Source organism: Rana temporaria, chromosome 11 (genome assembly GCF_905171775.1).
Source record: "Rana temporaria chromosome 11, aRanTem1.1, whole genome shotgun sequence".
Classification (NCBI taxonomy): Eukaryota; Metazoa; Chordata; class Amphibia; order Anura; family Ranidae; genus Rana; species Rana temporaria.
The window spans coordinates 141,451,458-141,469,459 of record NC_053499.1 but is presented as its reverse complement, the minus strand read 5'-3'; the positions used below and the strand labels follow the sequence as shown (position 1 = coordinate 141,469,459).

General features: G+C 45.3%; 1 protein-coding gene across 1 annotated transcript in view; it reads right to left on the bottom strand.

The window, feature by feature from the left end:
• Window positions 1–18,002, bottom strand: part of CDH5 (cadherin 5) — a 66,804-nt gene that overhangs the window by 15,609 nt on the left and 33,193 nt on the right. Inside the window, exons 2-3 of the mRNA XM_040329202.1 lie at window positions 3,665–3,856; window positions 122–404 (exon numbers count right to left, since the gene is read on the bottom strand). Coding sequence (XP_040185136.1) covers window positions 122–404; window positions 3,665–3,838 — 457 coding nt within the window. The 5' untranslated portion in view covers window positions 3,839–3,856. The remainder of the gene's footprint in view (window positions 1–121; window positions 405–3,664; window positions 3,857–18,002) is intronic.

Below are 18,002 nucleotides of genomic sequence, written 5' to 3'. Positions count from 1 at the left end.
AGCTATTGGTGCAAACAACAAGCTTCCAGCGCATTCTTTCAATACTCATACAACAGTTATCTCACTGCAACAGAATGCTTAATTGCGAATGGGCCCCTAAACGTTCTTAGTTAATACATACCATGTCTGGACATTTCTGGGACTGATGCATTGTACGACTCTTTCTTGAAAACAGGAGCATTGTCGTTAATATCGATGACTCTTATAACAAACACCTCCGGAGGTTCCAGGGTTTTCATGGTACTTTTGTCTACTAGCAGAGCTGTTAGATTATATGTTGCCTTCGTCTCACGATCCAGTGTTTTCCATCCATGGATGTCCCCTGATAACTCGTCAACCCTAAAGATGGTGTCGGCATATTCTCCCTGAAGGACATACTTGCCATTTTGCCTATCAGATCTCAGCTGTAAAACATAAAAACAAGTTTGGAATTTTTTTTTTTCTATAAATGCTAGACATAGGTATTATTTGTCATGTAGCAATTATCCCAGACTCTTATGCCCTGTACATACGATTGGATACCTGATGGAATCTAAACCGATGCATTTTTTTTTTTGGATATACGGTGAAGCTGGCTTTCATCAGTCTTGCCTACACACCATCGGTCAAAAATCCGACCGTGTCCAAACGCGGTGACGTAAAACACTACGACGTGCTGAGAAAAATGAAGTTCAATGCTTCCGAGCATGCGTCGACTTGATTCTGAGCATGCGTGGATTTTTGACCGATGGATTGCCACACAGTCGATCGTTTTTTTCTATTGGTTTTTTATCCATAGTAAAAATTTAAAACGTGTTCTATTTTTTTTAACCGATGGAAAACAAACCGATGGGGCCCACACACGATCGGTTTGACCGATGAAAACAGTCCTTCACCGGGTCTGGTTACCAGTAACCTGATTGGCTGAAGCGACATTGAGGGTGGGAGAAGACATCGAGGGAGCGTGGAGGGAGGAGGATAACTGACCCGAGAAAGGTAAGTGCCGGGCAATCTGGTGGTATTTGAAGGGGGCAATCTGGCGGCATTTTACAGGGAAAACTGGTGGTTTTTGAGGGGGCAAACTGGCGGCAATTGATGGGCACAGTGCCAACAATTGATGGCACAGTGGCGACAATTGATGGCATGGCACAGTGGCGACAATTGATGGGCACAGTGGTGTGAATTGCTGGGCATAGTGGCGACAATTGATGGCACAGTGGCTGCGTTTGATGGCATGGCACAGTGGCGACAATTGATGGGCACAGTGGCGACAATTGATGGCACAGTGGTGACAATTGATGGGCACAGTGGTGACAATTGCTGGGCACAGTAGCGACAATTGATGGGCACAGTGGTGACAATTGCTGGGCACAGTGGCGACAATTGATGGCACAGTGGCTGCGTTTGATGGCATGGCACAGTGGCGACAATTGATGGGCACAGTGGCGACAATTGATGGCACAGTGGCGACAATTGATGGCACAGTGGCGACAATTGATGGCATGGCACAGTGGCGACAATTGATGGGCACAGTGGCGACAATTGATGGGCACAGTGGCGACAATTGATGGCATGGCACAGTGGCGACAATTGATGGCACAGTGGCGCCAATTGATGGCACAGCAGCGACAATTGTTGGCACAGTGGAGACAATTAATGGCACAGTGGCGACAATTGATGGGCACAGTGGCGACAATTGATGGGCACAGTGGCGACAATTGATGGGCACAGTGGCGACAATTGATGGCATGGCACAGTGGCGACAATTGATGGGCACAGTGGCGACAATTGATGGGCACAGTGGCGACAATTGATGGGCACAGTGGCGACAATTGATGGCATGGCACAGTGGCGACAATTGATGGCACAGTGGCGCCAATTGATGGCACAGCAGCGACAATTGTTGGCACAGTGGTGACAATTGCTGGGCACAGTGGCGACAATTGATGGCACAGTGGCTGCGTTTGATGGCATGGCACAGTGGCGACAATTGATGGGCACAGTGGCGACAATTGATGGCACAGTGGCGACAATTGATGGCACAGTAGCGACAATTGATGGCATGGCACAGTGGCGACAATTGATGGGCACAGTGGCGACAATTGATGGGCACAGTGGCGACAATTGATGGCATGGCACAGTGGCGACAATTGATGGCACAGTGGTGCCAATTGATAGCACAGCAGCTACAATTGTTGGCACAGCGGAGACAATTAATGGCACAGTGACGACAATTGATGGGCACAGTGGCTGCGTTTGATGGACATAGTGAGGCTGCAGTTGATGTTTTTTTTTTTTTTATTTGCGCCCCAAATATTTTGAGCACCAGCCGCCACTGGGTACTACACTACACTACTGTCCTCCTCTAATGTTTTAGTGAAAATTCAACCCCTTCATCTGCCTTGTTCAGACCTCCTTCCCCACAGTCACTCCCTACTTCTTTCAGTTAGATCCCTCTGTGCCTGCTGGGTGATCGGAGTAGTATCAGCCAATCGGAAGCTTATCTGAAGGGAACTTCCTACAGCCCGGAGAAAATTGATTAGCTGGAATCTTTGGGCCAAAGCTGGAGAGTGTCCACTTTTGCCACTGAAGCATCTTCTGACATATCAAGGTACCCTAGTTTACCCCTAGGTCCAGAACCACAGTATTAGAGGTAGAAAATAGAAAAAATATATAAACTGGCACTTTAACCACTTCAGCCCCGGACCATTTCGCTGGTCAAAGACCAGGCCACTTTTTGCGATTCGGCACCGCGTCGCTTTAACTGACAATTGCGCCGTGGTGCGACGTGGCTCCCAAACAAAATTTACGTATTTTTTCCCCCACAAATAGAGCTTTATTTTGGTGGTATTCGATCACCTCTGCTTTTTTGCGCTATAAACAAAAATAGAGCGACAATATTGAAAAAAAATCAATATTTTTTACTTTTTTGCTATAATAAATATCCCCAAAAAAGATATATACATTTTTTTCCCTCAGTTTAGGCCAATACGTATTCTTCTACATATTTTTGGTAAAAATAAAATTGCAATAAGCGTTATTGATCGGTTTACGCAAAAGTTATAGCGTCTACAAAATAAGGGATAGTTTTATGGCATTTTTATTAATATTTTTTTTTTTTTATTAGTGACTGCGACATTATGGCGGACACCTTTGACACATTTTTGGGACCATTGTCATTTTTACAGCGATCAGTGCTATAAAAATGCACTGATTACTGTGAAAATGACACTGGCAGGGAAGGGGTTAACCACTAGGTGGCGCTGTAGGGGTTACGTGTTCCCTGATGAGTGCTTCTAACTGTAGGGGGGATGGGCTACACGGGACAAGACAGTGATCACCGCTTCCGATTACAGGAAGCGGTGATCACTGTCATTGTCGCTAGGCAGAGAGGGGAGATGCTTGTTTACATAGGCATCTCCCCGCTCTATCTCTCCGTGAGACGATCGCTGGTATCCCCGCGGCGATCGGGTCTGCGGGACCCGCAGTCAGACTCACGGAGAAGGAGGCAGGGTGGCGAGTGCGCCGCCGCCAGCGCGCGTGTGACAACACGGCGGCATCTTAAAGGGGACGTACCTGTATGTACCTATGCCTGTCCGTGCCATTCTGACAACGTAAAAAGTCGTGTGATGGTCCTTAAGTGGTTAAAAAGTCTTTAAATATTTCATTTTTTTTTATATCTCACCGTTCCGATGCGGTAGGGAAATCGCGTTTGCCCCTCCGGAGTGGACATTTCCTTCCATATCCAGCCTCTTTTTACGCGGTTGTGGTGCATCACTTGCTCTGGGTTTTCCTTGGTACACAATGCCAAAGGGGCATAAATGGACACCAGCAGATGAAGCCACAGCAACTTCATCATTGCTGGCGCACCAGCAATCTGTAACAGATCAAGAGAAATTGTATATTAATATAACGTCCTTTTGACACATGGCCAGAGCTGAATTATTTTATGGTATAATTCTGTATGAGTTGTTTTAACACTAAAATCTGAACAAGAAAAATGAAAAAAACAACAAAAAAAAAAAACATAACATTTTCATAAATAAACTAAAATATAGGATACAATTTTTTTTGTCTTATCCATCAAGGTAGAGTTTTTGTTTCTTTTTTTTTTTATATATATATATTATTGAGGTTTATCAAAATTACAAAAGAACAACAAAAAAACAAAACAAATACAGAGACGAGGCCAGAAAGTAAAATGACAAATGCAATATAAAAAAAGCAATGTGTTCTAGAATATTTTTAGTTCCTCTGTTGAAAGGACCAGTTGTTTACAGAGCTCAGTAGCTGAATTCAAAATGTACACACAAGTGAGATAGAGGGGTGACCTCCTCTTTGCCTCCCAATTTTCAGAGGGGTTTGTACTTAGAGGCCAATTTGCAAAGCGGTGGTTTTACCCAGCTCTGTTTGGAAAACCCAAAGTGCTCTGGGAATCCTATTTCACTGTGCAATAAATGCTTGTATAAATACAAATGTTACAATAGAGATAGTGTAGCGCTACTTCTGTAGGAGTCACAGGAATACTGTGCAGGTCTTCCCCCAAAGCTTCACCCTACAGCCAGGCAAACAGGCTCACTCACACATTTCTCCAATGACCAGCCTAGGGCTGTTGTTTTTTTTTTTTTTTTTGGATAATTTGGATAGGGGGTCTCCAAACTTTCTAAACAAAGAGCCAGTTTACTGTCCTTTAGACTTTATGGGGGCCGGATTGTGGCCAGTGTGAGTATGCCCTGGCGTTATTGGGGGTAAACAATGCCCTATTATTGGTGTCAGTGGGCGTAATAGTGCCCCATTGTTGGTGTCAGTGGAAAGAATAGTGCCTCATCATAGGTGTTAGTGCGAGGAAAAGTGCCTGTTGTTGGTGTCAGTGGAAGAAATGATGTGCCATCATTGGTGTTAGTGGGAGGAATAGTGCCCCGTTGTTGGTGTCAGTTGGAGGAATATTGCTCTATTATTGAGTCAGTTGGAGGAATATAGCCCCATCATTGGTGTCAGTGGGAGGAATAGTGCCCCGTTGTTGGTGTCAGTTGGAGGAATATTGCTCTATTATTGAGTCAGTGGGAGGAATATTGACCCAACATTGGTGTCAGTGGGAGGAATAGTGTCCCATTATTGGTGTCACTGTAAGGAATAGTGCTTCATCATTGGTGTCAGTTGGAGGAATAGTGCCCCATCATTAGTGTCAGTGGGAAGAATAGTGCCCCCTCATTGGTGTCAGTGGGAGGAATAGTGCCCCATCATTGGTGTCAGTTGGTGTTAGTGGGAGGAAAAGTGCCCCATAATTAGTGTAAGTGGGAAGAATAGTACCCCATCATTGGTGTCAGTGGGAGGAATAGTGTCTCAACATTGGTGTCAGTGGGAGGAATAGTGTCTCAACATTGGTGCCAGTGGGAAGAATATTTCCCCATCATTGGTATTAGTGGGAGAAATAGTGCCCCATGATTGGTGTCACTGGGAGGAATAGTGCCCCATAATTGGTGTCACTGGGAGGAATAGTGCCCCATCATTAGTGTCAATGGGAAGAATAGTGTCCCATTGTCTGTGTCAGTGGGGGGGGGGATAGTGCCCCTTCATTGGTGGCAGTGGGAGAAATGGAGCCCCATTATTGGTATTAGTGGGAGGAACAGTGCCTGATATCAGTGGGAGGAAAAGTACCCCAAGGGCCAGATAAAGGCCAGCAAAAGGCTGCATCTGGCCCCAGGGCTGTAGTTTGGAGACCCCTGGGCTACAGGCTTAAATACTTTTTTTGACCTACAGAACCAGGTGTCTTGGGCTAATGGCGGCTCATCCAGGGCTATAACCAGCCTTGGAGATGGTGAGCCTCCTAGACCAGTGGTCTTTAGGCAGCTGCCTCTTTTACCTATAATCAAAGCATCCTGGGGTTACAGACGCTCCTGCAGAATAAACTTTGGCGCAATGTGGCTCTTGAAACAGCCGGACATAATAGTCACGAAAATCACACATGGCCACACCGAATGTGCTGCGACAAAGCAGAGAGCATCGATTTACCTTTTGCGAGGTGCTTTCCGCGTACTTACGAAAACGGATGTGCGAGACAGCCATGAAATTTCCGAGGAGAGACGTTTCATTTACAACTCCCCACGGAAGCCATTAAACCGCACAGGCCTGTCTCCTTCATACTAAACCCATCTTCATAACGCCCAAAGTATTGGCTTCTAGATTTTTCAACGCAAGGTTAATGGAAGGTTAAACATACTCCGCTATCGACTGGCAATGGCGGCGAATGGGAGGACTCGGCTGCAGACAGTCACCGTTTTATTAGTCATATTAGCACAAGCTCAGGGAATCCAGGCAATTAATAAACGTGCCATTTCCACAGGTGAACTCTGGGATATCCCATTCATAAACACGCGCTCAAAGCAGCCGACTCAGCGCTGTTCCCCGCGCCGGGGGAAGATTTTTCTTGGTCTGTGGGATTTTTTTCATTGTATCCCCCCCGAGGTACTTTAGAGAAATAAAGATAATATTTGTGGTGTTTATGAAACGCGCTCCAATTTATTTATTTTTGCTTCCCCCCGCTTGGAGTGTATCTATACTGTGCGCAACAACTAAAAAAAAAGGCAGACATTTTTGAAAAAAAATAAAGTTTTTATTTTTTTCTGTTATTTTTTTTGTAAATAAGTAAGTTTTCTTTTTCAATTATGGGCACTGATATGGCGGCACTGATGGGCACCGATGAGGTGGCACTGATGGGCACCGATAGGCGGCACTGATGGGAACTGATAGGCGGCACTGGGCACTCTTTGGCGGCACTTATGGGCACTCATGGGTGGCACTTATGGGTGGCACTGATGGGTACTTATGGGTGGCATAGATGGGCTCTGATAGGTGGGCACTGGGCATAGATGGGCACTTAGAGGTGGCACTGATGGACACTGGGTGGCACTGATGGACACTGAGGGGTGGCACTAATGGCATTGCTGGGCATCATTCCAGCCAGTGCCCATGTTGCCAGTCAGTGTCCATTTGTGGGCACTGATTGGCATCGATTCTGTTCATTTTTTTTTCATTGGTTTCAGACACGAGTGAGGAAGAGCCGATCAACGGCTCTTCCTGTTTACATTGTGATCAGCCGTGGTTGGACACGGCTGATCACGTGGTAAAGAGCCTCCGCCGGAGGCTCTTTACCGACATCGGAGGGTAGCAAACGCACAGGATCCCGGCTGCTAGCTCCACAGGTCGGAGAGCACGTCACGTGACCAGGTACCGCCGCCGACGTACGTTTCGTTATTGAACGTCTTCAGACGCCCCCTGTGGAGCTAGCAGCCGGGATCCTGTGCGTTTGCTACGGAGGTGGCAACGACTTCAGACGACCCTATACCAACCGCACATTGGCGGTGAAGTGTCTGCAGCCCCAGTGCCGGGATGCTTTACAGTAAGAGGCCACTTTGCCTTTCCTTTATGTTTTAAAAGTTTTAATAAAACGGTATCACGCTATTGGTTTTCCCTCCTGGTTTTTTCATATATCCTTATTTGGGACGCCGGGAACAAGGTTACATAACGAATATCCTGTCAGCATGTGTGCAGGCACAATCCTGCTCAAGCTCATTTGACTATCTTTTTCATTAAAGTAGTCAAATCGTTCTGGTAAGCGCATCCATTTTCTTCAGCACATTTTGGGTGACAGAAGATTCAAGTGTGGTGGTGGCACTTTTCACTTTAATCAAGATCACAGCAGATAAGAAGAGCGGATCACTTTATATTCTGCACTTAATATTGGGACTTTATGTCTTAGATATATTCCATGTTACAGAGGCAATGGGCCAGAATCACAAAGAGATACGCCGTCGTATCTCTGAGTTCTATCGGTCGTATCTGTGCGCCTGATTCAAAGAATCAGGTTCCGCATAGATCTCCCTAAGATCCGACAGGTGTAAGTGACTTACACCGTCGAATCTTAGGCTGCAATCTCACGCTGTCCGCTAGGTGGCGCTTCCGTTTGTATACGCAAGGAATATGCAAATGAGGAGTTACGCAGATTCAGAAACGAACGACCACCCGGCGCTTTTTTTTTACGTCGTTTGCGTTCAGCTTTTTCTGGCGTATAGTTACCCCTGGGTCTATGAGGCGCAGCCAATGTTAAGTATGGCCGTCGTTCCCGCGACGAAATTTGAATTTTTTACGTTGTTTGCGTAAGTCGTTCGCGAATACGGATGGATGTAATTTGCGTAAACGTCGAAAGCATGACGAGTTGCCGACGTCATTTGGAGCATGCGCACTGGGATTCATTCGCGGCCGGCGCATGCGCAGTTCGTTCGGCGCGGGGACGCGCATCATTTAAATGATACACGCCCCCTACCCGCCGAATTTGAATTCCGCCGGGTAGTTTACGATACGCCGCCGCAACTTTACAGGCAAGTGCTTTGTGATTACAGCACTTGCCTGAAAAACTTGCGGCGGCGTAACGTAAATGAGTTACGTTACGCCAGCAGAAAGATCCGCTGATCTTTCTGAATCTGGCCCATTGTATTTTATATTTATAATTTTCCATTGATATGGTTAGCACTATAAGTAATTTTGTATTATTGTTATAGTCATTTTTTATAGTATTACTATTCTTCTATTCACGATTATAGGGGATACTTTTAATTTGTGTCACTTGTAGTCTAGCGCCCTCTACACATATCTTCATTCATTGCAACCACTATTGCCTATGAGGAGCAGCTTTTTCTATATAATTATTTTTAGTTTGGCGCTGAATACATTACTCCACTCCATTCAAAAGAACCGCGGTTCTTTTGAATGGCAAGAACGCGTGACGTCATCGTGTACGATGAGCATGCGCTCGTCACATTCAATGCTGTCGCCGCCATCTTGCTGCACCCTTCCTATGCCTAGGAAGCTACCGCGCATGCGTCAAAGTCATTTCGAGCATGTGTGGGTTTCCACGGCGACAGGTAAGTATACACGCTCTCGGGTTGCAGTAAAACACTGCCGAGAATCACGATGAGAAAATAGAGAGCAGGTTCTCTATTTTTCTCGTCGAGATTTTAGGCAGTTTTCTTGACGGGAAACCTGAAAGCCTCGTACACACGCTCGGTATACTCGGCAAGAAAGCTCTGCCAGCAGTTTTCTTGCCGAGTAAACCGAGCGTGTGTATGAGGCTTCAGCCTCCTGGCTCTCTTGCCACAGCTTTACTACTCAGATTAGTACCACAGTGGTTCCTCCTGACCATCAAACAGGTCACAGTGTTCATGCACAGATACTGTACCTCAGCTCTGCATCTTTTTTTTCACAGCCCCCTAGCTGCTCTATTCCTCCTGAACTCTCTGTCAGGCTCGGGCCTTGGTCTGTCCTAACCTGGACAGTATGGTGCATACCAGCCACTCTCACGGCTCCCTTCACCCTGCTACAATATATATTGTGTAGCACTACCTCGGAGAAGCTGCTGGTTGTTTTGGGTGGCACATTTACCTCATGGCTCCCCCGAATTCCTAGGGGTGAGTGATGCGTATTGCATTTGGTAGAAGTAAAAGCAATGTCCGCAACAGGTGCTCTTTGCTGTGCTCTTCATTACCCAGCCGGGTAAAAACAATAAACGTTTGGTGAGGAAAGTAAAGTTGAAGAAGAAAGGAGAACAGCAGATTCAGGCGTGATGATAGGAAACAGTCCTGCTCCCAAGCTTAACACTTCTCTGCGCCACTCCTGCCTGAGTGGGTTTAGTGTACCCGGACAAGCCTCTCTCACTGACCTGGCAGCCGGAGTATCACTCGGACATTTGTAGGATCGAGTCCATGCCACAGACCCTCCTTGGTGAACTTCAGGGAGACACCTCTGCCACAGGCCCTCTCTGATTTGTAGTTACGGAGATAATCCTCCTTAGATGAATTACGCCTGGATCTCCTTCAACTTGTCGCCCAGGTACCGACTGACAGGCGATCAATCCTGTTGAGCGGAATACGCCATATTCGATTTCGCGATATATCACGAATATATAGCCGAATATTCGTGAAATATTCGCTAAAATCGAATATTCGTGATATTTTATAAAAAAAAAAAATTTGCGAAATTTCGCTAATGCGAATGCGAAATTGATTGCGAATTTTTGATAACTGTGGTAGGAGAACTCTGATTGGCTCTGATGCTAAAGAAGGGCGGAGAAAGTATTAGCGAATATTCGGAAATCGAATATTCGGAATATTTTATCAAAAAAAAAAATGTTGTGAAATATTTTGACAACTGTGGTAGGAGAACTCTGATTGGCTCTGATGCAAAAGAAGGGCGGAGAAAGTATTCGCGAATATTCGGAAATCGAATATTGGTGATATTTTATCGAAATTTCGCTAATGCGAATGCGAAATTGATTGCGAGATTTTGACAACTGTGGTAGGAGAACTCTGATTGGCTCTGATGCAAAAGAAGGGCGGAGAAAGTATTCGCGAATATTCGGAAATCGAATATTGGTGATATTTTATCGAAATTTCACTAATGCGAATGCGAAATTGATTGCGAGATTTTGACAACTGTGGTAGGAGAACTCTGATTGGCTCTGATGCAAAAGAAGGGCGGAGAAAGTATTTGCGAATATTCGGAAATCGAATATTCGCGATTGCGAATATTCGGCAACATAAAATGATCGCCTCAGCTTAGCTACTCGGCCCAGGGTCTCTAATCATACCAGCAATGCTTTTAGACGTCGATAGGATGTGATCTGTTTTAAAAATAAATTTGAAAAAATACGAATATTCGGAATAGCGAATATTGGCCGCGAAATTCAAGTTATTCGCGAATATTCGAATATGCCATATTCGTAACGAATATTCGCAATGCGAATATTCGTGAGCAACACTACTGGCTACCTTGATCCCCGGTGGTTTGTCGAGGCCCTTTTGGATCGCCAGCCTCTTAATGGCGCTCCTCAGATGGACTCCCCCACCGAACAGCAATACAGCTTGGGATCCTCAAAGGTGGGAACCCAGTTGCTCACTGGGTCCCCGTCGCTGTTCAGATGCTCTGGGCCAACATGGTCCTGGAACCAGGAATACCGCGTGGCACGCAAGCCCCGGCCAGGTAGGCCATATTGTCGGGGCGCCATGATGTTGTGATGGATTATACTAAAATTCCTATTTTTGTGTTAAGCTAATTATTTTATTAGAACCACTGAAATGTTTTCTCTTTTTTATATTCTTTTAATTTCTTTTATATTTTTATATTGTTTTCATATTCATTATCTATATATGCATGTGTGAAAAATATATATCACAATAGTGTTTGTTTTCCTTGAGAATTTATATCAGATATGATGTCTTAAAAACTTACAACTCAGCATTGGAAAAGGGAAGAGCTGTTCAGCTGCCCCCCCCCCCCCCCTCCCTTGTTCCTCACGTTCCAAAGCCCCCCTTCCTCTTTGCTTCACTTATGTCCATAAATGACTTTGAAGAGAGAAACCCTTGCTGAGCTGACCAAGAACCCCTGTATATGAACATTCCATAAGAAACTCTTACACGTGGGCAGACAGCCATGAGGAACCCATACCATATAAGGACTTCCAAGGAGAATGTGTGCCGTGTGCAAAGAACAGACGTCACAGGGGGGCGTGTAAAATAGGAGTGAACTGTATGAAACTAACCAATGTGAATGCATATGTTTTGTGATGTCATATTGTTAATAAAGGAAGCTGCATGGCCTCCACCCCTTTCTCTTTCACTTTGGGAACGAAGCAAGCAGACTGTGTGTCAATTCTTGCCATACAATTTGATCCAGTGGGCAGTACACTGGAAGTCCTGTCTTGAGTCAGGACTTCATCCTCATCAATGTGGTCACCCTAAAGGTGGGTGCCACACTCGAAGAAGAAGACCCAGAACTAATGGCGTCTGCCTCATAAATACCCCTCCCCAGCATGCACAGCGAGGCCAAACCCTCCTGATTGGCTGCTGGGAAAGAGCACCCAAACCTTGACTCCACTGCTGCCACCTGCAGCACTGGGGTTGGAAGAACACCCCAGTGCAACAGAATAAGCCCACAGCATAGCCAAGCTGAGACAGAGACCCTGTTTTGCACTTAACAATTTGGATCAGAGTTTAACTACACTCTGATCTCCCTCTAAATGTAACTAGCACCGGTACCATAAAGTACACAGGCGCTACACTTGTAACATTTTTTTTTTCAAAGAGCTAATAACCCAGTTTCTTAAAAGTCTACCCTCAGATTGAACAGAATGGGTGCAGAGACGAATCCTCACAAGCACGCTCTATCCAGGTTCACTCGAATCTGATTTAGCTCCTTATAAACAAATGGTTTGTCAGCTTTGTGTTGCTGTAATTAATGGCGCGCTTCATGAGTCAGCAGACCTGTGACAGTTACAGATTGAAGAACCCAAATTGCTTTGATCTGGGAGGAATGATATTGGAGGTGCTTTATTGTGAGCTTTTAATCTACTAAGTAACAAAAAAAAATGTTTTAACTGTACCCACCATCCAAGCGAAACAGCAAGCCATCGACGGTACAGAGTTCCTATCTTATCAAAGATCACTGCTGTGTAGGAAAATGATACATTGTATCTGCTGCAGTAGCAAGTGTTATTCTGGTTGGCCTGTTTTTTTATTTATTTATTTACATTTTTATTAGAATAATTTTTTTTAAACTGATTTTTCATTTGTGCAATTTTCTCAGGCAGAAGATGCTTTTTGTTGTAGTGTTGATATATTCCAGATATGTCTTTGTTTTATATGATAAAAGATTAAGCAGGATATATGGGGGTTATGTATATCTTTTTTTGGGCAGGTAAATATATAAAATAATATGAACATTTGTATTCTTATACTTAGCCAGCAGGTGGCGCTTAAAGCACATCTAAACCCAAAACAAAAACTGACAGGGCTAGATTCATAAAGCCCGCCGTAAGTTTGTGCGGGCGTAGCGTATCTGAGATACGCTACGCCGTCCTAACTTAGTGAGGCTGGGGCTGGATTCACAAAGAACCTGCGCCCTAAGTTACGGCGGCGTATCGTACATCTGCCGGCGTAAGCGCTCCGAATTCAAATTCTAAGGAGGTGGGCGTGTTTTATGTAAATAAAACATGACCCCACCTAAATGACGTTTCTCACGAACGGCGCATGCACCGTCCGTAAACGTATCCCAGTGCGCATGCTCCTAATCACGTCGCAAATAGTCAATTCGAAATTCATATAGAATGAACTCAAATTCGAATAGAAAAATATTAGAATAGAGCAGAATAAAATATATATATATATTTTTTATTATTCTACTCTTCTAATATTTTTCTATTCGAATTTGAGTTCATTCTATATGAATTTCGAATTTCAGAAAATGGAAGATAGATAGAAGATAGATAGAAGAAGCCAGGTCATATTCTATTGTATTTGATTACATTCTATTAAACTCCATTCTGTTCTTTACTATTCTTTGATTTTCACTCTATTGTTTTATTATTTTATATTCTATTTTACTGTATTCTTTTTTAGAAATCGATTTATATTTTTTAGATTTTGATTCAAATTTGCTTTCAATTTCCATTCGAATTTGTTTTCGAATCAAATTGTTTTCGAATTCGATTCGATCCGCTGGTTTTCGATTCGAAAACGTTCGTTCGGATTCGGTTAAATTCGTTAATATTACAATTCGGGAATTCGTATGCACCCGAATGTCCGAATAATGAAATATGCACATGCCTAAAACAGCATATCGTTACAGCTCACTGATTAGTTGCTAGAGGTTACAGCACATGATTTCTGCTTGTTGATTGGTTGCTAGAGATTACAGTACAGTAATACTGATTACTGATTGGTTGCTATAGGTTATAGCACATCATCTCCTCACTGCCTGCACACTATGGACTGGGGAGGTGAGGGGACCCTTCAATAGACAGAAACTCCTAGTGATCATAGGACTCCTGGGATCAGTGACAGTGCTGGGGGGAGGGGGGGGTGATCATTGTCAATGCTGATTTGTTTACCGACTACCAATATAAAGAGGAGTTTCAACACTGACCACCTATGTAATAGGGGTTTACACTGACCACTAATGTAATAGGGGTTTACACTGACCACTAATGTAATAGGGGTTTACACTGACCACTAATGTAATAGGGGTTTACACTGACCACCTTTGTAATAGGGGTTTACACTGACCACTAATGTAATAGAAACATTCACAGTAAACCACCAATGAAAGGAGGGATTTACACTGACCACTAATGTACAGGGAACAGTCACACTGGCCACTAGTGCGAATAAATCCACTATTTATTTATCAAAAAGTGATTCCCAGTGCTAAACCTTTCATCCAATTTCTAAATTGCTGCATTTGTAAATTTCAAATTAAAGGAAGAGTAGTGGTAAAAAAAAAAAAGCATTTGTGAGTTTAATCTTTTTTTTATGTATAATTCTCCTTTAAAGGGTGTGTCCTATGCCTGCATACTTTTGCTAATAGGTGTCCCTAGTTCCCATCTCAAAAAGTTGGGAGGTATGGATAAGACCTCAGGGGGACATGAATGCCACCTTTATTTACATATCCAGTTATTTACATGTAAACACAGGGTCTGCAGGTGAGTCATTTGTACACAACAATAGGGCAGAGCTGAGCAGCATTAGTAGCAGCACTTCACACTGAGAAATTGGGACACATCACAGGACTAAAACTTCATGGGACAAGGGAATTTAAACCAAGATAGTTGGCAAGTATAAGGCACCTGCTTTGGGCCCCAAAACAATGACAGGGCCCAGGGAAGCTGCCTTAAAGACGGACCGCATGTTGGTAAAATTAGTCTTTTAGATGCCCTGAGCTCCTCCTTGGTCTAATATACAACTGGAGTCAGACAGTGAACCCCATCCAGAACCCAGCAACCACCCGGGTCACATTTGGTATCTTCTTTGGGGCTCTTGTGCAGCTGCACTATAGTATGTTCACCCAGCTGCAGAGGTGGCTCTTGGCTTTGTGAGGCCTTAGGCAAAACTTGACATGGGGCCCCACTCACGCCCATGATGGGAAAAATAATTCAAGGACAAGAGCCTCTTCCCCACAACCCTGGCCGGTGGTTGTGGGGGTTTGTGGGCAGGGGGCTTTTTGGAATCTGGAAGCCCCCAGATCCTGCTCTTTAATAACTAAGGGGCGGGGGCCACCCAGTGATGTCACCTGGTGAACCCGCCCCCTTGTGACGTCATTGACTGAGGGCATGCTGAGTCACTGACATCACAAGGGGTGGTGTCACTGATATTCACTGGTTGTTAGGGATGCTGGCGGGCCCCGCTCCTGAGTCAGGGGCTCCTAACGCTGCCTGAGCACAGCAGCGTTAAGGTCCCCTGTGCCTCAAAACTGGGGTAATGCATTGGGAAAGTTAGGCGGCCGCGAGGCCCCTGTGAGTGCGAGGCCTTAGGCCACCGCCTAATTTGCCTAATTAGAGAGCCGCCTCTGCCCTGCTGTATTGGTGTACTTGTCCTTATTGGTGACATCTTCCATCTCTGCCTTTGGGGCAGAAAGTACAATAGTTCCGCCTATCAAGGACACAGGGAGTAATAATAACCTAATAGAGATTCTAACTCTTCCACACTTACAATTTAAAAAAAGTCTTTGGCAAGATCAACGCTCTTCTCCTTAAAGCAGTTTATTTTTTACAATATCCATATGGAAGTGCCCCAGGTGGTCGCCATTAACTATGGAGCGAGTAGGCGGAGAGCTGGCAGACATTCGGCGCTCTATAATTACGCTAAGTGAAACTTTCTTGCGAGCATTAGGTAATCCCGGCCAATTTCCTGCTATGTCACTGCTAATTTCTACAGTGGCGATAATTCTCCAAAGAAATTAATCTCTTCCCGCTATTATACAGTCTCTGCTTAATAGAATTCACCTTTTAATTACTGCTCTGCACCTGAAATGTTAAACATAACGGGGGGCTATCAATCAACCGAGAAAACTGCCAAGTGGTTTCGACCTCCATCTATACAGCAAGACCTTCAGACTTAGTATATGAACTATCGCAAAGGGCACTGGTGATTCCAGATAGGAGCGGTGACCCATAGCAACCGCATTTGGGTTAGCTAGATTGGGGGAAAGGTCATTGGTGATTGGTTTACCTAGTTTGAGTTTTCCATAATTGAGCAGATGCATGAGGACCCTTAGGCCGCGTACACACGATAGGTTAAACCGATGAAAACGGTCTGATGGACCGTTTTCATCGGTCCAAACCGATCGCGTGTGGGCGCCATAGGTTAGTTAACCTTCGGTTAAAAAAAAGCCAACTTGCTTTAAAATTTAACCGATGGATTGCTAACCGATAGGTCAAAACTAGGGTTGTCCCGATACCACTTTTTTAGGACTGAGTACAAGTACCGATACTTTTTTTCAAGTACTCGCCGATACCGAATACCGATACTTTTTTTTAAATGTGTCCCCAAATGCAGCCATGTCCCCCCACAAATGCAGCCATGTCCCCCCACAGATTCAGCCATGTCTCCCCCATATCCAGCCATGTCCCCCCCATATTCAGCCATGTCCCCCCATATCCAGCCATGTCCCCCCATATGCAGCCATGTCCCCCCCCATATCCAGCCATGTCCCCCCATATCCAGCCATGTCCCCCCATATGCAGCCATGTCTCCCCCCATATCCAGCCATGTCTCCCCCCCCATATGCAGCCATGTCTCCCCCCATATCCCCCCCATGCAGCCATGTCCCCCCCCCCCATGCAGCCATGTCTCCCCCCCATATCCAGCCATGTCCCCCATATGCAGCCATGTCTCCCCCCATATCCAGCCATGTCCCCCATATGCAGCCATTGTCTCCCCCCATATCCAGCCATGTCCCCCTTACCTGCATCCCGCTGCCGCCGACTGGTTAATACGCGCAGGGAACATTACAGCTTTGAATAGCTGTAATGATTCGCGCCGCGCTGCGTATAGACACTCCCCCTTGCTCGGGATTGGACAGTTCACCCGAGCAAGGGGTGTGTCTATACGCGGTGCGGCACGAATCATTACAGCTATTCAAATGAAAGCTGTAATGTTCCCCGCGCGTATTAACCAGTCGGCGGCAGTGGGGATGCGGCGGGATGCGGCGTAACGGCGGCGGGATGCGGCGTAACGTCGGCGGCAGGGGGGGATAGGGAGTATTCTATTTCGGTATCGGGGGTGTTTGCGGGAGTACAAGTACTCCCGCAAATACTCGGAATCGGTCCCGATACCGATACTAGTATCGGTATCGGGACAACCCTAGTCAAAACCGATCGTTAGTATGCAAAACCATCGGTTAAAAACCCGCGCATGCTCAGAATCAAGTCGACGCATGCTTGGAAGCATTGAACTTCATTTTTTTCCAGCACGTCGTTGTGTTTTACGTCACCGCGTTCTGACACGATCGGTTATTTAACCTATGGTGTGTAGGCGTGACGGACCATCAGTCAGCTTCATCGGTTAACCTAAGACAATTGTCCTTCAGACCGTTTTCATCGGATGGACTGATCGTGTGTACGAGGCTTTACATTGCTTCTGTTTGGGACTGCTGCTCCATGTCACTTGACCCTGTGCTGTGCAATCTCATACATGTGATCAGATGCATGTAAGTGAGTTCAAGGAGATTGGAACACTCTGCAGACATGTTCGTAAATCCAGGTCCAAGGCCAATCACAAGCTAAGTACATTGGCAACTATAGACATACAGCTAGCAAGGCGGCTAACAAGTACTAGGATGTAAATTTGAAAAACTAGTCCATCAATGTTTTGTCCCCCCCCCCCCCCCAAGTCGGAAACACTTGCTTTTTAACTGGAGTCTACCTGTAAGGCCTCGTACACACGATAGGTTAACCAGAGGACAACGGTCTGATGGAGCGTTTTCATCGGTCAAAACCGATCGTGTGTGGGCCCCATAGGTTATTTAACCTGGTCATTAAGGGGGCAAATCCTTTCGGTGCTTATGTGGATGTAAAGCCTTCCTTTCTAAACTCCTGCCATAGTGCTGATCTATAAGGATATAGATGCCTCCTGCATGTATCCTTACCTGTCAAATGTCTCTCCTCTGTTATAAGAACTGAAAAACTGCAGATTCTG